We start from the raw sequence: 22279 nt of genomic DNA on the forward strand, positions 1-22279 counted from the left end.
CCATCATGAACAACAGCCAAGCCCAGCTCACATTCAGCCAGTCAGTCCTGTTCTCGATTCCAGAACTCCGGGAACCTAAGGTTGGTGCTCAGGGCTCCCAGTGGCCTCTTCACGTTTCCCAGTGGCATGAACGACTATGCTAACAACACTAAAAGCTCACGGTTCTCCTGCACCTTCAATGTGCCAGAACAGTCTAACAGCTTTCCATGCATGTACCCCTATTCTGATCATCTTCACAGAAACAGTCCAGGGTTAGTGCTTTTATTATACTCATTTCACACACAGGGAAACCAAGGCTTAGAGAAGCTACATACCTCTGAAGGGCAACAAAGTAGAACAGAAAGAGAAGTGGACTTGATGGGAGTCCGTGGATTCTGACGAATAGACACAGACCTGCATTGCAGAAAATTTGAAAAATATAGAAAATCATAAAGGAAAACATTTTGCCCATAATCTCATACCCAGAAATAATCACTTAACATTTTGGTGCCTATATCCCAGTGTTTTCCCTGCACATTTTTTTTACAAAAATAAAATCGCAACTTTCACATTTTGTAACCGTCTAGTAACATACCATAAACATTTTCCAGGTCTCCAATGCCACCTGTTCATTTCTGCCTCCATTATTGTCTATTTCTGCTCATTTCAGGTGTTCCTAATGTTTTATGTTATAAAACATAACATGTATGCTTTGGTTTCAGTGTAACATCCTTGGAATCAAAGCTTTGTGTTCATCTGGTTTTCTGCTTAAGACAGGTTCCTAGAAGAGGGCTTGAGGGGTTGAAAAGAAGAGTTTGTTTCAGTACACATCACCATGGGCCCCTGACAGGGCGTCCCCCTTTGCCCTCCCATCAGCTGTGTGAAAGGCGCGTGCTTGATCCTAAATCCATGTCCTAAGTTCCCTGGGTAGAGAAACCACCAGTCCCAGCGGCCTGCTCCCCATGTGACAGTCATCATCCAGACGGCCCCTTGAAAATGGACCAAGTGTGCTCCATTCCAAGGGTGAGCTTACCCATCCTCTCAGTCAAGGCATTCTTGCATTTACTCAGCAAATATGTGCTAGGTGCTAAAAATATAAAGACGTGTCTTAGTCAGCTTGGGCTGCCTTAACGGAGCACCACAGACTGGGCGGCTTAAACAGCAGGCATTTCTTTTCTCTCGGTTCCGGAAGCTGGGAGTCTGAGACCAGCCTGGCGCGTAGATGGCCACCTTCTGGCTGCGTGTGTATACAGCAGGAAGCAAGCAAGATCCAGCTCTCTGGAGTCTCTAATCCCATCAGAAGGTCCCTCTCTCATGACTGCCTCTAAACCTAATTACTTCCCACAGGGTCCGGGGAGGGGGGGCTGCTCAGAGGAGGGCTGGGGGCCAGGGAAGGCCTCAGTGGAGAGAGGTCTGTGCTGAGTTTTACAGGATGAAGTGGTACCTCCCAGGCACACAGATCGGGGAGGGTGTTTCTGGCAGGCAAAGGTATACAGGCCGGAAAGAATCAGGGCTTTTGGAAACCCAGATGCGATTCAGCGTGACAGGGGCACTTTGGGGATGCAGGATACAGAAAAACGCTGCGAGAGGCCGGCCAAAGCAAGAGACCAGCGTGTATCGCAGCCCAGGGCCCCGTGTTGCCCACTTTGCCATCAAGAGAAAGAGGGCAAACTTGTTGCTTTGCATTCCTAATTAATCCAAATGAGAGTCCTCAGTTCCGGTGGGTCAGGGTTTGCCATACCAACCTGCTTCTTTGGTTGGCCAGTGACCTGTGCTGACACCTGGGGTTGGCTTCTAACATCGTGTTTTGAGAAATCTCTAGGATCACTTTGCTAGCGCAGCTTCTCGGCCCATCATCTCACCCCCCGCTGCCTCGGCCCACTTGCTGGTGACTGCTCAGCACTCTGTGCTGAAGGGGGCTCAAGGTTGGAAAGGGGTTTGGCTTCCTCAAAACTGATTTTGACTTGCGGTTACCAGGACAAAGGGGGAAGGGAGGACCATTCAGATTCACGCAGTGGTTCTCCAACGTTAGAACACAGGAGTCGCCCAACGTACTTTTGAAAATGTAGGCTCCAGGCCCTCCAAGCTCACTGATCCAGTGGGCCTGGGGCAGGACCCAGGAACCTGCATTGTAACCAGCACACCCAGAAGAGTGACACAGGGAGCCCGGGGAGCACTCCTCAGAAAACCCCAGAGCACTGAGTGCTGGTATGTTCTCCACCGGAGGGCAGGGATTGTTTGCAAGGGGTTGGAAAGAGAATTAACACTTATTAAATGCCTAGTATGTGCCATACATTTCTATAAATGATCTGAATGAGTCACAGGAAATTTTGTGTGTGTGTTGTTGTTTTTTTAATCCTCACCTGAGGATATTTTTTTCATTGCTTGTCAGAGAGAGTGGAAGAAAGAGAGAGAGAGAAAGAGAGAGAGAGAAACATCGATGCGAGAGAGACACGTCAAGTGGTTGCCTCCTGCAGGCACCCCAACCAGGGCAGGGATGGAGCCTGCAACCAAGGTATGTGCCCTTGGCAGGAATTGAACCTGGAACCCTTCAGTCTGAGGGCCGATGCTCTAACCACTGAGCAAAACCAGCTGGGGCAAGTCATAGGAAGTTTAAGTAACTTGTCAAAGATGACACAGCTTGGTAAGAGAGAGCAGGAGTGAGATTTGCCCCCTGGGCTGTTACAGCCCCAGCAGCATGACCTCCAGGAGTGGAGACCTCAGAACCCGCTGCCCTCAGCTGCTGAGTCTCGTTGTCATCTTGCCCAGGTCATCACCCTGATCCCATTCCACAACATCACTCTGAGGCCCAAAGAAGTCCGTAAGCTGGAAGTCATCTTTGCCCCGAAGAAGCGTGTCCCTCCCTTCTCCGAGGAAGTGTTCATGGAGAGCATGGGGCTCCTGCACCCCCTCTTCCTCCTCAGTGGCAGCTGCCAGGCCCTGGAGGTCTCCCTGGACCAGCAGCACATTCCCTTTGGACCTGTCGTATATCAGACGAAAGCCACACGTCGCGTCCTCATGGTGAACACGGGCGACGTGGGTGCAAGGTAGGAGCTGGAGCAGAGTGCTCTGACCCTGGACCAGATTAGACATTTGTTTTACAATTGTGGCCACTTTTTCTTTCTTTCCCCTCCCTTTTACATCTCCTTCCTTCCCTCAAAATGCAACAGCAGAGGCCTCTGCAGGGTGATCACTATTGGCATGATTACTAAAATGAATATGACAGAACCTTTGCTTAGTGCCTGTAACATGCCCTTTACATGGCTCATCTCGTTTAATCCCAACAATTCTATGAAACCGATTCTACAACCGATCAATTTTACAGATGCGAAAACTGAGGTATAAAGAGATTAAGTAACTTTTCCAAAGTCCCACATTTAGCAAGAACTTACCAGGCACAGGTGCAATGCTGAGCATTCTTACAAAGATAATCCCATTTTATTATCCCAGAACCCTCTAAGGTAGGTGCTGTATTGTCCCCATTTCACAGATGAATTTGTGGCTCAAAGAAGTCAGGCAACTTGCCTGGGGTAACACAGCCAGGAAGTGAGAAAGATGGGATTGGAACCCAGGGGTACCTATGGTGGCTCTCCTTTCCGGGCTCTACTCACTTGCTAGCAGGTGCCCACCCCAGTTACTCCTTGGCCATGCCACCAAAGCTGCGCAGGCTGCACACCACCCTTGCAGGGGGCACCCTTCACACAGACTCAGTGTGAACGGTGCCCTGAGGGTGCAGTGTGGCAGCCCTGGCACTGGAAGCACACTGGTCTGCACCGTCCACCCTCCCTCTCCTGCCTGGACCAAATGCCAGACCACAGAGGGATGACCAGTCAGAGCCATCGGATCCCAGGGCCACCAAGAGCAGATGCAATTCACATGAAGGGATTGTCTCCACCCTCCTGGATCTGGTTTGAGAGGCAGCACAGGAAGTGGTTCAGGCCACTGTCTGAGGAGGGTTCCCGTCCTAGCTATGCAACCTTGGGTACACACGTGGAAGCATGTTCATGTGTATGTCCCCCAAAGTGTCACTGTGGGCAGTAACATAGATGCAGCCACTTCCCACCATGCTCAGCTCTGAGAGGGAGCAGAGTCAAGGTACCCAAGAATGACCATGGCCCTGTCCCCACCCGCCTCTGTTCAGCTTAAAGAGGGAGTCGAGCTCTTACCCGGGAGTGACCTGACCCTTGTCCCCACTGCCTCTGCTTCACCAAGCAGTCTTTCTCCTCCCGGTCCCATGGAGTCCTCAAGGGGGTGGACCTCCAGTCTCTTGTCCTCAGCAGCATGAGAATGCCACCAGGATACTAGTAAACTGTCTACCTCGTCTCTTTTGTCTTGGAAAAGGTTTAAATGGGATGTCAGAAGATTTGAGCCTCATTTCTCCATCAGCCCTGAAGAAGGCTACATCACCACAGGCATGGAGGTTTCTTTCGAAGTGACCTACCATCCCACTGAAGTGGGCAAGGAGAGTCTCTACAAAAACCTGCTCTGCTTCATTCAGGGAGGCAGTCCTCTGAGCCTAACCCTGTCTGGGATCTGCGTGGGACCACCTGCTATAAAAGAGGTCAGTAAGTGCTGCCCACAGAAGGGCCAGGGGCAGGAGTGGGCCGAGCAAGCCCCACAAGTGAACTCAGCCAGGCCTTCCAGAAATAGATGGCTCTGTTCAGACAGTCCTCAGTGCCCACATCAAGCATTCAGACCTGCTCCCTCCTCCCACGGGGCCTTTGCACATGCTATTCCCACTGCTGAAATATTCGTTTTCCCCTCTTCATTTAGTTAATTCCTATTCATTCTTTAGCTCTCAACTCAAGCATCACATTCTCAAGGAAGCTTTCATTGACATCTCTGGCTAGATCAAGTTCTGTTATAAGCTGTGAGTGAAGGGTGAACAGCTTTACTATGTTTTTCTTAAAAATAGGCTTGGTTTAACCCTCTGCTAGCTCTGTTCCTAGAAATGTAACATTGCACTACCAGCTGTGTTCCTGGCAACATTGTTTATGGTAAAAATGGCACCTGATCCCATCTCTCTAATTTTATGTCAAGAATAGAATGTAAATGGAATATACAGTATGCTATAAACATGCATATGCAAATCTTGGCAAGAACATATGCTTTCATTTTCTTGGAAAAATACTTAGGAGTGGAATGGCTGAGTCATAGGGTAGATATATGTTTACCTTCTTAAAAACCTACCAAACTGTTTTCCAAAGTGGTTCTGTCCTTTTACATTCCCACTATTAATGTCTGACATTTCTATTTGCATCACATGCTTACCAACACTTGGTATGGTCTTTTTTTTTTATTTTAGCCATTCTAATAGGTATGTAGTAGTATTTTGTTGTGGTTTTAATTTGCAGGTCCCTAATGACTAATGATGTTGAGAATCTTCTCAGGTATTTATTTGCCATCCATATATATTCTTTGTTGAAGTATCTGTTCAAATCTTTTATTTTTAATTGGGTTGTTTGTTTTCTTATTATTGAGTTTTCAGAGCTCTATATATTCAGGACACAAGTTTTACATTTAGACCTTCAATCTCTTTAAAGTTCATTTTTGTATATAGTGCAAGGTATGGATCAAAATTCATTTTCTGTACATGGATATCTAATTATTCCAGCACCATTTGTTGAAAAAAGTATCCTTTCTCCACTGAACTGCCTTTGCACTTTGGTGAAAAACCAATCAGTCATATATGTGTGGGTCTATTACTGAACTCTATTCTAGTCCATTGATCTATTTAACTCTCTTTACAGCAGTACCACCTTGGTCCATGTTGCTACATTCAATGGCCAGTTCCCACCCCTCATCTGACACCTTGAACAAGTATCTCCTCCTGCAAACAGCTCCTTCATATGGCTTCCAGGATACCGCCCTCTCCTGGTTCCCCTCCTATCTGATTAGCTGCTCCTTCTCATCTCTTCTGATTCTTCTTAACATTGGAGTGTGCCAGTCAGGAATTAGTCCTTAAAATCCTTCTTTTTTTTAAGTACACTTATTTCCTAATAATCTCACCCAGTATTTTGGCCTTAAAAAAACATTGCTAAACTGACAACTCCCAAATTTGTATCTCCAATCTGAACCTTGCTTTGAACTCCAGCCTTGTAAATTCCTCCACCTGTGTAAGGTGCCCGTTTTCTTCCAGGTGGTAAATTTCACCTGTCAGGTGCGCTCCAAGCACACACAGACCATCCTGCTCTCAAATCGCACCAACCAGACCTGGAATCTGCACCCCATCTTTGAGGGCGAGCACTGGGAGGGGCCTGCATTCATCACCTTGGAGCCCCATCAGCAAAACAAGCCCTATGAGATTACCTACAAGCCCCGCACCATGAACTTGGAGAACCGCAGGCATCAGGTAAGCTGAGCACCCCATCAGTTTCCTGACATGATTGGAGGGAGAAGTTGTGTGTGAGAGAGGTTAGGAGACAGAGTGTGGAAGCTCAGAGAATGTTAGAACAAGAGGGGACCCTGTCTTCTAGTATCTTCACTCCCAATCCTATTCAAATACAGCCTTAGCTACTATCATAACATACCCAATTTTTCATTCTGTTTATTTCCACTTTACATTACACCATGAGCATTTTTCTATTTAATTAGGTAGTCTTCATGATAATCATTTTTAATGATTGCCTGATATTTCATTGCATGAAGGTTCCATAATTTAACATTCCCCAGTTGTTGAATGTTTAAGTTATCTCCAAATTTTCATATACCTATAAATGGTTCTATATATATGCTTATGTATGTATGTATGTAATTTTTTCACCTGGAGGGATTTTTCTAGAGTAAGATCCTTTGTCTGTGATTCCTGGTCCAAACACATGTGAATATTTTTATGATTCTTGAAACAGCTGCTTTCCAAACGTGTTATGCTCATTTATAGAGCCTCCACTAATCCAGTGTGACTACCATTCTGACTACATTTCTTCCTCTCCTTAGGGCACCCTGTTCTTCCCCCTGCCAGATGGGACTGGCTGGCTGTATGCGCTGCATGGGGTTTCCGAGCCCCCCAAAGCCATTGCCAGTATCTACCGCGAAGTTCCATGTAAGACACCCTACACTGAGCTCCTGCCAATCACCAACTGGCTGAACAAGCCCCAGAGGTGAGGGAAGAGGGGAAGAGGTTGGGGTGGGAGAAAAAGAGGGAGGAATTCCACTGTCTAGCCTGGTCCTTCCCCTGGTCACAGGGCCTCTAGAGGACATTGGCTAAAAGGATCAAAGACAAAGTTCCCTGCTGTGGCCAGGGGTTGTCTAAACTCTCATCCTCTAGAGAGATTTTCCTGTTCAGTACTATCTATGAATGGCTGATTACCTGTAATCTCCTAGAACAGTGCCTGGCACAAAATAAGTGCTCAGTAGATGTTATTTATTATTATTATTACTACTGTTATTACTATCATCATAACAATAATCATGGTTGTTATTATTGAGTGCTCAGTCTTATTACCTAAGCCACTGGCCAGAGAAGGACATCCCTTGGATCTTATACTTGCAGTGGAAGTAGAGTAGAACGCAAAGACTAGAGGAGCTTGAGGCCAACCAGCCCAGTCCCCTTCTTTTACAGTGAAGGAGCCAAAAGTTGGGAGAAGAGGCCACCTGCTAAACATTGTGGGTAAAGGCCCAGACCTAAGTTTGAATCCCAGTTCTGCCAATAACTAGTCATGTTACCGGAGCATGTTACCTTCCCTCTCTTGGCCTCACTTCCTCACCAGTAAAATGGAGATGGTAATGATATGCACCTCCCGCAGACATTACAGGGCTTCAATGCCTGTAACACATGTCAAGCACTGACTAAGTAGCTGGCACATAATAGGTGGTCAGTAAATGGTATTTACTGTTATTGTTAGTGACAGTAAAGTAAAGACGAGAACCCTGGACCCATGTGTTTTACATAAAATCAAGCGTAGAGATAGCACCTTTCCTTCTTTTCTTTGGGCAAATATCTCATTTTCTCTCTCCTCTCTTCTTGTGCTCCTATGCTCCCCCAGATTCCGGGTCATTGTGGAAATACTAAAACCAGAGAAGCCAGACATAAGTGTCACCTTAAAGGGCCTTGATTACATTGATGTACTGTCTGGATCCAAGAAAGACTACAAGCTGAACTTCTTTTCCCACAAGGAGGGGCTATACAGTGCAAAGGTATCCATATGTCAAAGGCACTGTCCTGGAACCCTGGAGGTCTGACCCTGAGGTTGACAAGCCTGGTGGTAGAGAGTGAAGGTGTCCTCCATAGCCAGCCTATCCTTATCCTGTTGGGCTGGCCGTTTAGAGTGACCTGGCAAAGGCATTCAGGATTCCCAGGCTCTTTAAGATGAAACCAGATTGCAAGGCCAGCCAGCCAGCCATCATGTAGGCCCACGCCAAGCTTTCAAGGCAGAGGAATTATGAACATCCTTATGCAGTAGGTAACACTGGACCAGCAAAAACCAGAGCACAGTAATAAAATATCTCATTTTCTGAGTGCTTATAGAACATCCAGCATTGTGCTGAGCACTAAACACATGTAGCTAGTGATGTCAGAGCCAGGATTCAACTCAGAGCCATCTACTCCAAGACACCACAGAGTCTTTCACATATGAGCTGTTTTTCCTAATTCATTCATTATTTTAATAAATACCTATTGAGCATATATGCCATATACTAGGTGCTGGTAACACAGCAATCATCACAAATAGGCACAGTCCCTGTTTTCATGGAACACACAGTCCAGTGAAGGAGATGGACATCAATCAAGTAATTGCATTCTGAATGCATTATTACAAAATGAGGTAAGTGCTTTGAAGAAAAGGAGCGTATATTGATCAGTAGCTCAGAAGAGAGGTCAGCGCTGAAGATAATATATGGGAATTATCCATTTATCAGTAGTATTTGAAGCTATGTGGAGAATGGGATTACCTAGGGAAAGATTTTTAAGTGAAAAAAAAATGAAATCTTAGGAACACATCTCCTCCTCTAGAAGAGATACTGGCAAAACCTACCCAGCAGCACGTCATCTCCTCTCCTACAATCACTGAGGTAGGCTGCTCCACTCAGATCCATTCACAAACAGGCTAACAGAAAACCTTAAAATCAAGGAATCACAAAACATATGAAGGGGGGGAAAGCTACCATAAAATAGAAATACCAGTTCAATGAAGAACTCCTGAGATAAGAGTTATTAAAGCAAGCAGAAGAAGACTTTCAGTGAATATTATAAATATCCTCAAGGGAATAAAGGAAGATAATCATACCCATGAAATAAGAATGGGCTGTTGTGGAAGAGAATCATTTGGAGACCCTGGAAATGAAAAATAGGATATTTGGAACAGAAAGCCATAGAGGACAGGCGAATAGTATAATGGACTCTGAGGAAGAATTACCAGTAAGTTAGAAGATAGAGCTGAGTAATATCACCAGACTTTTAGCACACGAACACAAAGAAATGGCAAGATGAAAGGAAATAATAAGTATTGGTGAGGATGTAGAGAAATTGGATCCATTGCCATGGGTGTGTAAATAGTGTCGCCACTTTGGAAAACATTCTGACAGTTCTTCAAATGCTTAAACATAGAGTTACCATATGATTCAGCAGTTTCACTCCTAGGTATATACCCAAGATGAACGAAAATATATATCCACACAAAAACCTGTATATAAATGTCCTAGCAGCATTATGCATTAGAGCCAAAAATGGAAATAACCAAAATGTCCATCAACTGATGAGTGGATAAATACAGTGGAAGATTATTTGGCAATAAAAAAATAGAAGTGAAGTATTGATACATGGAACACATGGATAACCTTGAAAATATGCATGCTAAGTGAACACAGCCAGGCACAAACAGCTGCATATTATATGATTTCATGTATATGAAATGTCCATAATAGGCAAATCTGTAAAACAGAAAGTAGATTAGTGGTGCCTAGGTCTAGAGGGAATGGGTTGGGGGAAATGGGGAATGACTGTTAGTGGGCACAGGGTTTCTTTTCGGGGAGATGAAAATGTTCTAAATCAAATAATTGGACTATGAATGTATAATTTCAATGAGATAAGTGCTTTATGAATATGTTAAAAGCCACTAAATTATACACTTTAAATGGGTGAATTGTATGGAATGTGAATTATATCTCAATAAAGCTGGTTTTTTTTAATGATAAGAAATATGAAGCATAAAATATAAGTCAAGAAGTTCTAATATCCATCTAATGTAAGCTCTTGGAGTGGAAAAACAAGATAATAGAAGGAAGAAAGTACTCCACAAAATAATTGGATAAAAATTCCAGGCTATTGGAGAAAGAGAGTCTTCTAATTGAAGGCATCACCACGTTACCAAACAGCTTGAATGAAAGAAAGACTCACATCTAAATACATGAGAACAAAATTTCAAAAAACCGGAATAAAAGAGAAAGTCCTAAATTATTCTAGAGAAAGTAAAAGGAAATAATAATCACAATTAAAGCTGACTTCTCATGGCAACACTGAATACAAGAAGCAAGAGGAAGCTATTCAAACTACTTAGAATGATTTTCAATCTAGAATTCAAAACGATTATGAGAGCAAAATAAAGACATTTTTAAGCATGCAAGGACTCAAAGTAACCCACCCATATACACAATCCCCGAAAGAACTACTACAAAATTAAAACTTTTTAAATTAACAAAATTTTTAAAATAATTAAATGAATCCAAGAGAAAAGTACAAAGATACAATGAACAAAGAATCTAAACTAAATTGATAGGTAATTTCAAATAATTGTTGAAAAGCAATTTGAAATATTTCTTATGACCTCAAGATAGGAAATAGCAAGGGGAAGAATAAGGCAATGAAAAAAATGTTCTCATTCTATTGGAAGCAAATGGGGAAATAAGAGATATTTTCTCATTTATAGAGAAGGGTAGGGAGAGAATAGAGATATTCATAAACTGTAGATGTGGACAGAAAGATATAAATAAATATATGTATTAAATTGTAAGTGTAATGACTTTTGAGTAAAAATGACAATGAACCCAGATCACAGAATTTCTTTACAGTAACAAGTATTAAAATTAATAACAATTTTTTTTTAAATCAATAATTTTTTTTAAAAATCAAAAGTACTTTTGGTTATAATGGAGTAACTAGTCCTCCTAACATAAAACAAAACATAAAACTGGACAAAATGTCTGAGGCAAGTCTCAGTCATTGGAAAACAGGCAGCACAGTACTGCAATTCATCAGAGAGAAGGAAATTTATGAGTCCCATGATTGTCCTGGCTCTTTGCCTGGGGACAATTTCCTGACCGCAGTGCAGTGAGCTAGAGTCTAAGCAAAGGGCAGCAGCCCCACGAGGCAGAAATCAGAGTTTTGTGCAGCTGAAATAGCTGGTCTCTACGGGGTAAGGCACCAGAGAGGAAGGAGCAAGATAGGGAGGGAGGAGGAGGGGAGGGGGAGGGAGGGAGGGAGGGAGGGAGGGAGGGAGGGAGGGAGGGAGGGAGGGAGGGAGGGAGGGAGGGAGGGAGGGAGGGAACAAAAGTCTATATGAGAGTTCCCCTCAAAGTCCTTGGCTGAAGGTTGGACTGCACATGCATAGGAAGAGGCTACATGAGATTCACCAGAGAGCAGCTGCTGCAAGGCTGGTAAAGAAATAATGGTATACTACATTAATCAATGCTGGGGATCATTGGAGGTCTGGCCCCACCAGAGTGGAGAGGTTGCATTAACACCACCTCATTAACCCTGGGAACCCAGCTGAAACATCAGAAAGGCCAAAAGGAGGACAATGTCTATAGGATAAGATCTTCAGTGGACCAGCCTGAAAAATCCTTAAACTAAGCACCTACAAGATCAGCAAGGAGGGCAAAATTTGAAGATTGAATCCCACCAAGTTGGAAGGTCTTGAGGAACACCTAGAGATTTCTACATATCTGCTCTAACAAAGCATAAGACCAAACTTATACAAGTTTAAGGCATCAGTCAGTGATTGAACCACCTCCTAGAATAAAATAAACACTCTTGTAAGGAAGATAACGGAATACAGCATCTCTACAATGATCATCAACAGTGTCTAGCACACAAACAAAAATTACTAGACTTGCAGAGAAGCAGGAAAATGTGGCTCATAGTCAAGAAAAAAGCACTCCATGGAAACTGACTCCAAGATGGGCCAGGTATTGGATTTAGCAGGCAAAGACTTCAAAGAAGTCTTGCCAAACAGCTTGAATGAAAGAAAGACTCACATCTAAATACATGAGAACAAAATTTCATTATAAACATGTTCAAGAACTAAAAGAAAATATTTTATATAGTTAAATAAAATACGGTCTCAATGAGTGGACAGATAAGGAATCTCAGAAGAGAAATAGAAACTATTAAAAAGAGCAAAATGGATATTCTAGAACTGAAAAGTACAACAAACTGAAATGAAAAATTCATTGGATCTGCTTAACAGCTGATCAGAGACGTGAGAAGATTCACTGAACTTGAAACAAATCAATAGAAAGTTTCCAATCTGAAGAAAAGAGAGAAAAAAGATTGAAGAAAAACAACTAGAGCCTTGGGAACCTATAAGAAAATATAAGATGGTCTAATACATGAGTAATATGAGTCAGAAGAGAAGAAAGTGAGAATGGGACGGAAAATTTTTTGAAAAAATAATGGCTGAAATTTCCCTGATTTGATTTTTTAAAATGATTTACAGATTCAAGAAAGCTGGCAAACCTCTAGCATGAAAAATACAAAGAAAACCGTGCCTGTGCGCATCATAGTAAAACTGCTGAAAACCAAGGATAAAAAGAAAAGCTTAAAACAACCAGATTTAAAAGACCTATTACATACAAGCGACAACAGTAAAAACGACCACTAACTTTGCTTCAAAAATAATGGAAGCCACCTGCAAAGTGCTGAAAGAAAAAAGAAACTATCAACCTAGAATTCTTTATTCACTGAAAATATCCTTTAAAACTGAGGGTGAAATAGACATTTTCAGATAAAAGAACATGAGAGGATGCATTGCCAGCAGACTTGCATTACTGAGTGCATTAGCATTATTAGAATGCAAATAAGTATTCTTCAGTCTGAAGGGAAATGATACCAGATGGAAACTTGGGTCTGCTAGGAGGGAAGAAGAGCACTAAAAGTGGCAAACAAGTAGGCAAATACTAAAATATGTTTTTCTTCTCATAACTTTGTCTAAAAGATAACTGACAGGTTATAGTAAATAGAACATTGTAAAGTGGAGGTTCTTATAATACACCGAAGTAAAAGATACACAAAAGCACATAACATGGGATGGATAGGTCAATGAAATTATACTTTAGTAAGGTTATTACATTTGTGTGGTGAGAAGTATGAGGTAGGAAGCATAAAGGGTCAGAAGTAAAGTGGAAAGTGATAAAGTGCTAACTCTAAATGTTGACAAGTTAAAGCTTCATGTTGTCAGCTCTACAGCAACCACTAAAAATCTGTTGTTTAAAAATATAGCTAAGAAGCCATTAGAGGAAATAAAATATATTCCAAAAGATTATATATCGATCCAACAGAAGGCAGGAAAGTAGCAACAGAGGAATGAAGGAAAAAAAAAATGAGACCAATGGAAAAGAAATAGCATGAAGGCAGACTTCAACCCAAACATATAAATAATTATCTTAAATGTAAAAGACTGAACACTCCAATGAAAAGAAAGAGGGTTTCAGAAGCACTCTAAATCTAAAAACAGGAAGAGGCTGAAAGTAAAAAGCCAGATATGTTAAGAACTATGACCACCTGATAATAAGATAAACAACTGAAAGTGTTAAAAGGGCAAAACACAAGTAGATACGTGAATGACCAGTAAGCACCTGAGATGTTCAACATCATTAGTCACCTGGAAAAAGAGCTTAAAAAGGTGAGCAGTTTGTCAATAATAAGTCAGTTGCAGGGGTGAGGCGACAATATGCTTCAGTTACAAGTGTGAGCTCTGGAATCAGTCCAGCCTGGGTTCAAATCCTGGTCTGACACTTCCATGCATGTGACTCTGATCAAGATACTTAATGTTGCTAAGCCTCATTTCCCTCGTGTTTAAAAAAAACGGGTGAGGGGAATAATAATGTTGCTTATAAATTGTGTGAATTAAACAGCCAAGTACTTCTAGTGCCTGGCACACAGTAATCATTGTTAGATGCTACCGTCATCGTCATCATCATCATCATCACCAACTACTCCAGCAACAACAGGAATAGGAGCGAACCCCACTGCAATATGCACCTTTCCAATATGAACCTCTTGAGGTCATGCTTGTTCTCCAGGGCCAGTCAGCTATCCCCACTGGGGAGACTTCACCTGCAGCACTAGACAGGGCTGCTCTGGCCTCTTCCAAAGCAAACTTGGACTATGTAATATGCTCTCACCTGGGAAGAGCCAGGGCAGAGCATCTAAAGAGCAAGGCCAGCTGGCAGGGATTCAGATAGGCTGGGAGGGCCCGTGTCAGCCTGGTGCCCATGCTTCAGGTGCCCAGGCATTGACCACAGAGAGGAGGACCCCCCACTAACCCCTCTACTCTGCCCTGCTCCCTCCCACTCTCTCATGAACTCAGGTGATCTTCCGAAACGAGGTGACCAACGAGTTCTTACACTACATGGTGAGTTTCAGGGTCATCCCTTCAGGCATCATCAAAACCATTGAGATGGTGAGCCCCGTCCGGCAGAGTACGTCAGCCTCGGTCAAGGTGGACAACCCCCTTCCCTACTCGGTGACCTTCGCCACGGAATGCAGGGTGCCTGACATCAACCTGCCCTCCCAGTTTGTGGTGCCCCCTAACTCTGAGGTATGACCCCCAACTGCCAGGAGCCCCCCGATAGCTGTGATAGAGGTTCTGCCCATGGGGCCTCTGGATCCACGTTTCACATCCTTGAGGTTGGGCCAGCCCTGGTGGTGGTATATAGTATGCTTCTGGAGAGAGGACTGGTACCTATTTTTAGATTTAAAGAGATTCCAGATCTAGAAATACCTGGAATAGAAGTTAGGAGGGTTCCAGGGGAAGGAAAAGTGAGCCGGTTTGGATGGAGGTTCCCTGGGCTCAAGATCAGCGTGAGCACTGCAGTGTGAAGCACCATTTCTGCCACCAACCTGCTCTGAGGTCCCTGGGTGGCAGGGGACAAGTGGGACCTTCAGCATCACAGGGGCCCTTGTCTTCCCTTGCAGGGCACATTCTCATTCGAATTCCAGCCCCTGCGAGCTGGAGAGACCTGCGGGAGACTAGCTCTGCACAACAGTGATTTGGGTTACTACCAATATGAGCTCAACTTGAAGGCTATGCCAGCGCTGCCTGAAAAGCCCATCCACTTCCAGACTGTTCTTGGCAGTGGCCAGAGCATCTTTGCCAAGATCATCAATTACACCCGGCAGAAGACGGAATACTACTGCAGGGTGAGCAGCCCCTGCCCCACCCTTTTGCCCTTCCCTTGCCAGAAGTCTGACCTCAAAAATAATGGGAGGAGATGGGGGGTGCAAAACTGTGAAATTCAGGAGAGTCAGGTGCTTCCTCCAGCCTGGAAACTCCAGCTAGAAGTAAACAGTACAAGGCCTGGGCTCTTCTTTAAAGACTTTCTCTTAATAAGCTGTTTGGGGGTGTGAGAAGTTTTTCTTCTCGCTGAATGCTCATTAGTCAATAAAGGGAGACAGTAGAACTTAATGGTCATTAGTCTAGGTTGTGGAAGCCAACAGGCCTGGATTTGAATCCTGGCTTCACCATTTACCCTTTGTATGAATTATTTAATAAAGCTCTCTAAGCTTACCTATAAAGGGCAATAATACCCTGACCTCACAGAATCGCTATGAGGATTTTAAAATACCTATATAAAACCATTTTCACAGAGCCTGGCCCTTAGTAAATGCCCCATATATGTTACCTATTATATCAGTTGGAATATAGGTTTAATTCCTGAAACAGAAACCCAAAATGACAACAAAATATTCCTCTCTCAAACAACTGTGAGCAGAAGCAGTTTGGGCGGGAATGGTAGCTCCATGACACCAGGCCCCCAGACTCCTGTCCTGATGCTGTTCCCTCTGTAGAGAGTTACTTTGGTCCACATGGACCAAGACAGTTTAGCGTGACATCCACATGCTAGCCAGCTACGCGGGAAAGGTAGGGGGCTGCACATATCATTTCCACTCACATTCCATTGAACAAAACTGCATAAGGCCACACCTAGCAATACTGGGAACTAGATTTAGTTCCCACTGTGCACTGGGTGGCCATGTGCCCAGTCAACATCAGGGCTACAGTCAAGAGACATAGACTCTTGATCAGTCCTATTAGTCAGGAGAAGCTAGGTTATGCTGTAGTAACAAAGAGCCTCGATATCTCACTGGCTTAAAAGCACCAAGGTTTGTCTTTCATTTGCACTGTCTATCCAGTGAGGGTCAGCAGGGGACTCTACTCATCACAGCAATTCAGGGATCCAGGCTGAAGAGCAACCACCATCTCACATGTTTCTGGTCATAGCACCAAAAGGGCGAAAAGACCCCACAGGTAACTGAATGCTCCAGTGTGGAAGTGACACCTTTCATCTCCTCGCAACTAATTGTCTGGAACTAGTCTCACATATCAGTGAAGATCTAGAATGTTCCATCTTCCATGTGCATAGAAGAAGAGCTGGATATGGGGGAGCCACACCAGTGGTTGCCATAGCAACATAATCCAGACATGTGTCTTTGGGCAAGTTATTCAATACCTCTCACCCTTGGTTTCTTTGTAGTAAAATAGAGATAATAATAAGCAGCACCTGTCTTCAGTGGAGTTATAAGAACACAGCTCTTTTGTAACCTGCCCAGCCAAGAGTGGAGGGGCTGGGGATGGACCTGGGCTGCTGGTATATCCTTCAGGATCCTGTGTGAACTAAGTGTATTTGTTTTCCTTTCAGACCGACTGTCTAGACTTCCACACAGAAAAGGTCATTAGCGCAGCCCCAGGGGCTCAGGGAGGCACGGAAGTCAGTGTGGAAGTCTATTTTGAGCCCAGCCATCTGGGTGAAACCAAGGGCACCCTGAGCCTGTCATCAATTGCAGGCGGGGAGTATGTCATCCCCCTCTTTGGAATGGCTCTGCCCCCCAAGCCGCAAGGTCCCTTCCTGATTCGAGCTGGGTACAACATAATCATCCCCTTCAAGAATGTTTTCTACCAAGCGGTCACCTTCTCCTTCATAGTGGAGAACCCAGCCTTCTCCATCCGCGCCATGGACTCGGTGCGGCCCAAGAAGGTCAACAACATCACAGTCTACTTTGACGGGAACCCGTCAGGCAGCAAAACCCCCATCACCAGCAAGCTGATTGTGACGTGCCCTCCCGGCGAAGGCAGAGAAACAGGAATTAAATGGGTTTATTATCTGAAAGGGATCACCCCTTAGTGGTAAGCAGGGTCCGCTGCGTCAAGAGAAAGCCTCCGCCTTGGTGTCTATGTATTGTTCTAGCCTGGCGAATAGAGAACTGATCAGAATTCCAACGGCTCTGTTCTGTCCTCATTCAATTATAGGGGCGCTCATTTCCATATTCTGTGTATTCCAGATATATGTATGAAATATATATACTCCGTATTAAATGTGGTCACTATACAAAACAGAGCTATATTTTACTTTGCGAGGGCAGGTCTCTGAATTTGGTTTTTTAACATACCCTCAAAGCTCAAGCACTATGTAAATAATCCCCTGGCACAGGTAGTGTACTTGTGGCTTTCTATTGTACAGAATTTAGCAGTGCATGACTCTGGGGCACTGCAGTTTCCTTTTAAAAATCCACAATGGATTGAAGAGCCCTTAGACGTGACTCTATTTTGATGGGGTATTTTATTCTGCTTTCACATAAAAACCAAAGAAGTCATACTATTTTCAAAGCGCCTAACAGATAAGGGTAGGGACTAACACAAGGGTAACAATAATGCATCTGCAGATGCAAATAAGTTACAACTGTGAAATGATGGCCAGTGTGCAACCAGGAGTATCGATTATCCACTAGTCTAGAAGCATCTGAGCAGGGCTGGCCCCCACAGACAGAGAAGTGAGCACACATAGAGAAGGCAATGGTGGCCACTGGCCTTTATTCTCAGTACCCACCACTGCTAGTCTAATTATGCATAAATAACCTCATTTAGTTGGCATTTCCAAGATAGAGAAAAGAAGCCACTTCTTTCCGGGAACTTCTGAACTAAAGGTAGGACAAAGCATTGTTTTGTGCTTTGATTAAGAAACTGGTTTCTTAGCAACCTTGTCCAGAATGTGATCTCAGGAGACAAGAGTTCCTTCTGGTAACAAAAAATACCAAAAAATTCCTTACTGTTTCAGTTATTAAAAATTACATCACATTATGACCCTGGGGGGACTCAATTCACCTTTAAGAAAATGTCAAACCGAACAGCAAAAGAAACAGATGAGATATTATATTAGATATGAGTCCAGTGGAACTGAATACACTAGAATGAGAGCCCATCATATTTACAAGTCTTGGCCACACTCAAGGGGAAGAGATTATACAGGGCATGTACCTAAAGGGGTGGGAATCTTGGGGGGCATCTTAGAATTCTGCCTACCATAGCCCCTCACTTATGTCCCATAGATTCTAATCTATGGGTTGAGGATAATACTGCATTTTCAAGATTGTTATAAGCTTTCACTCAGAGAAAAGTACCACCATGTGTTATGTTCCTATTTAATACTCATTGGGCTCTACTGTGGTCTAGCCCTTGCTCTCAGTCCCTGTGCACTGTAGGTTTCAGTAAGGAACTCTGATGCATCTCCCTGTTACTTTAGCCACACTGAGTCCATAAAGTACTTTTTTAAAACTTACCACATAGCTTCAATTTCTGTTCCACCCTTTAGTGTGACACTCATAGCACTTGGCGTGGCTGCTTTGTAGCGGATCCATCTGGGGACCTACACCCAGCAGATGTGAGGCTTCTGCTGTGTATAACCTAGCCCTTCCAGGCATCACAGCATGGGAAACACACTCCCAGTCCCAAGTGGTGGGGTGACAGCACTGTTGGTGCCTGAGACTTTAGGTGGTAGACAGGTAGTACCGTTTTTATTTGAGAATTTAAATGTTTTAGAAAAATATACTATTCACACTCATGATGTTAGGGCATAAGCAAGGATCAAGTAGGAATTTAAGATTTCAAGTGAGTTTATTTGAGAAAAATATTTTTAAAATAATAGTACAAGCGGCTAGAATAGGGCAAATATCATGATGGTGTCACTCCAATTTGGGAAACATTGGCGTACGCGACATTTGCGACTAAGCAACGAATGAACTGGTGGATTCGGCCAGTATTGAATAAATTATGCTAAGTCATACCCCAAGGGCCCCTTCCTTCCCACGAACGTCAGCAGAAGCCCACTATGCCCCAAGCTAAGTACCTCGAGCGGGCAGTTCAGCGCCAGCGACACCCACGCCACCGAGCGGGTCTCAAACCAGGCTCAGGCGGCGGTGGCCCGGAGGCCGCAACGTGAGAGGAGGAGGCGGAGCCTTTCGGGGCGTGGCCAACCCGCCACCGGCCTGCGTGCGGGGGTGTGGCTAACGGGGGGCGGGTCCTCGAGGCGGAAGGCGGAAGGTGCGGTGGGGTCACGTGATCCCTGTAACATGGCCGCTCCCCTTTGAGCGCGGCAGGTGCCGGTCTGGAGCTGGTTCCGTGAGTCCTTAGGGTGAAGTGTGCGGGGGCGGGGTGCAAGCCCGGGTTCCGAGGCGGCGCTCGGCGGCGGAGCGAGGCAGGCGGTCCCAGGGCTGCGTGGTCCATGAGCCGGCGCCGCAGGCAGCGAGGAGCCGCAGACTCCCCTGGCCCCCGGCGCAGCCCGGGCAGTCGCGGGCTGAGGAGTCGCGGGGCTCCGGGAGACACCCCGAGTTGCCACCATGAACCCCGAGAAGGACTTCGCGCCGCTCACACCTAACATCGTGCGCGCCCTCAATGACAAGCTCTACGAAAAGCGGAAGGTGGCAGCGCTGGAGATCGAGAAGTAAGAGCCGCGGGCATCAGGGTTGGGCGTGGGGAGCGGAGGCGGCAGCCCGCCCTGGCTACGCGCTGGTCCCGCTCCCTGCGGGAACAACTGAACGCCTTTCCAGCCGGTGTTGCTGCCCCAGGTTCAGCCTTTTACTGCTGTGTTTAAGAGGTGGAGATTGGGAATCCCAGCTGTGCTTCTGACTGGCTGTCTGACTTGGGCCAAGTTGTTTAACCTCCTGGTGCCCAAAGGGCTGCCGTGGGAATGAAATGACAATGTATGTGTAGCGCTTAGGGCTGCAGTGAGAATGAAGCGATATGATGTATGCTTAGTGCTTAGCACGGTGCCTGGTACTTGGTGCGTCTTCAGTGTGGTCTCCATCAAAACCAGCAAATCAGAGTGGCCTCTGTGATGGGAGGGAGGTGGGAAGCATGAGAATTTACTAATGAGTTGACCTGCCTCGTTTCTGAGAAGTGAAAGGGACTGTTAGGTGACCAAGTGGAGAAGTCAGGTTCCAAACCTCAAGATCTCAAGACTGGGGGGGGGCGGGTCAGAATAGTGGAAAGAGCAGGCAGTGAAACTGAAAGAACACTAGTCTGAGAGTTAGGGAATATGGATTGTATTTCTGCCCTGTCCAATAGGTTAGCCACTGGCCACGTGTGGCTATTTACATTTAAAGTATTAAAGATAAAAAATTTTAATCCAGTTCCTCAGTCACACTACCCATATTTTAAATGTTCAGTAACCACCTGCAGCTATTGCCTACCATAATGGACGGTGCAGATTTTAAAACATTTCCATCGCTTTAGAATGCTGTTGGACAGCTCTAATCTAGTCCATGGTGTGACACTCATTCTTTCCTATTTCACCCGAGGACATGTTTCTTAATGATTTTAGGGAGAGAGGAACATCAATCAGTTGCCTCCCGCATGCACTCCTGCTGGGAATCGAACCTGCAACTTGGGTATGTGCCCTGACCAGGAATTAAACCCACAGCCTTTTGGCTTACTGGCCGACGATCCAACCAACTGAGCCACCCGGCCAGGGCATGACACTCATTCTTTGACCTTGGGCAAATTCCTTAACTGACGGTTTGTTAACCTCAGCACTGTTGACATTTTGGGACAGATCATTCTTGGTAGTGGTGGGCTGTCCTGTGTATTGTAGGAATTTTAGCAGCATCCCTGGTCTCTACCCACTAGATATCAATAGCACTCCATCAGTTGTAACAACCAAAAATGTCACCAGACATTGCCAAATGCCCCTGGGGGTGCAAAATTGCCCAGATTGAGAACCACTACCTTAACTGCTTTGGGTTTTAGTTTTCTCCTCAACTAAAGAGTTTGCACTTTGCTAAGAGGACCCTCCCTTTCAGCTCTAACATTCAGTATGTCCAAAACCACCTAGCTTCTTCCATCAAGGACTGCTTTCTTGACTGCTCTCTTTTCATACTGCTGCTTGTTTATACCTTGGCTCTCACTATTGCTAGCAAGTCTCATTGATGAGTATTGCTATACTGAGTAAGAGAGCAGAGGTGATGTCTAGATGTGCCTCCATGTCCATGGGTTTTATTGGTTTTAAAGATACACTGACACCCAGTTTTGTCCATCACCCACCCTGCTTCTCAGGAATGTCTGGTTTTATCATAGCTTGAATCACTTGTTGAGCCCTTGGATAGAGGTATTTATCTCAGCATTATTGTTACCTCCAGCACAATCTGTATAAGTGCTTTCACTCAGCAGGCCGTCCTGTAAAGGATTTTGTCTTTAATTGGGTTCAATCTGTATTGACATTGCCCTTGTTTTATGGGATTCAGAGAAACCTCCTAAGGCCTTAACTGAACTAGGAACTCTTTAGGAGCAGAGACCCTATTGTATTTATCCTCAGCACTTAGCACAGTGCCTGGTGACATTTGACAATTGGTTTCTAAATGAATGGATGAGCATACATTTTCAGTGGGGAAATAACACTGCAGTCTAAGGGCTTTGCTACTCAAAAGTGTAGCTCACAGACCAGCGGTATTAGGCTCACCTGGGAGCTTGTTAGAACTTCTCCAGCCTTACCTCAAACCTGTGAATCAGAATATGCATTTTCACAAGATCCCTGGGTGACTTGTATCCATATTAAAGTTTGACAAGCACTGGCTACAGTCAGTCTCTAGCCTTCTTCAGCCATATTTGGAATGAGGAATGTCCTGTTTGATATGTTTTCTTAGAGTAAAGTAGCCCCTCCTTATCCACAGAGGATACGTTACAAGACCTGCCTAGAATTGCAGGTAATTCCGAACTCAGTGTGTATACACTAAGTTTTTTCCTGTAGATACATACCTGTGATAGAGTTTAATTTATAAATCAGGCACAGTAAGAGATTAACAATAACTAATACA

The 22279-nt window shown here is 44.6% G+C and overlaps 2 protein-coding genes across 2 annotated transcripts in view; both read left to right on the forward strand.

The window, feature by feature from the left end:
• The window catches only part of HYDIN (HYDIN axonemal central pair apparatus protein), a 253955-nt gene extending 236430 nt beyond the window's left edge, over nucleotides 1–17525 (forward strand). The window contains exons 77-85 of the mRNA XM_081119804.1: nucleotides 1–80; nucleotides 2749–3026; nucleotides 4321–4540; nucleotides 6119–6331; nucleotides 6916–7079; nucleotides 7965–8115; nucleotides 14505–14735; nucleotides 15113–15337; nucleotides 16837–17525. The exon at nucleotides 1–80 is cut by the window's left edge and continues 79 nt beyond it. Coding sequence (XP_080975930.1) covers nucleotides 1–80; nucleotides 2749–3026; nucleotides 4321–4540; nucleotides 6119–6331; nucleotides 6916–7079; nucleotides 7965–8115; nucleotides 14505–14735; nucleotides 15113–15337; nucleotides 16837–17319 — 2045 coding nt within the window. The 3' untranslated portion in view covers nucleotides 17320–17525. The remainder of the gene's footprint in view (nucleotides 81–2748; nucleotides 3027–4320; nucleotides 4541–6118; nucleotides 6332–6915; nucleotides 7080–7964; nucleotides 8116–14504; nucleotides 14736–15112; nucleotides 15338–16836) is intronic.
• A 1974-nt stretch (nucleotides 17526–19499) lies between these two features.
• VAC14 (VAC14 component of PIKFYVE complex) overlaps nucleotides 19500–22279 on the forward strand; it is a 94547-nt gene continuing 91767 nt past the window's right edge. Inside the window, exon 1 of the mRNA XM_081117607.1 lies at nucleotides 19500–19911. Coding sequence (XP_080973733.1) covers nucleotides 19808–19911 — 104 coding nt within the window. The 5' untranslated portion in view covers nucleotides 19500–19807. The remainder of the gene's footprint in view (nucleotides 19912–22279) is intronic.

Source organism: Miniopterus schreibersii, assembly GCF_964146895.1.
Source record: "Miniopterus schreibersii genome assembly, chromosome: 18".
Lineage (NCBI taxonomy): Eukaryota > Metazoa > Chordata > Mammalia > Chiroptera > Miniopteridae > Miniopterus > Miniopterus schreibersii.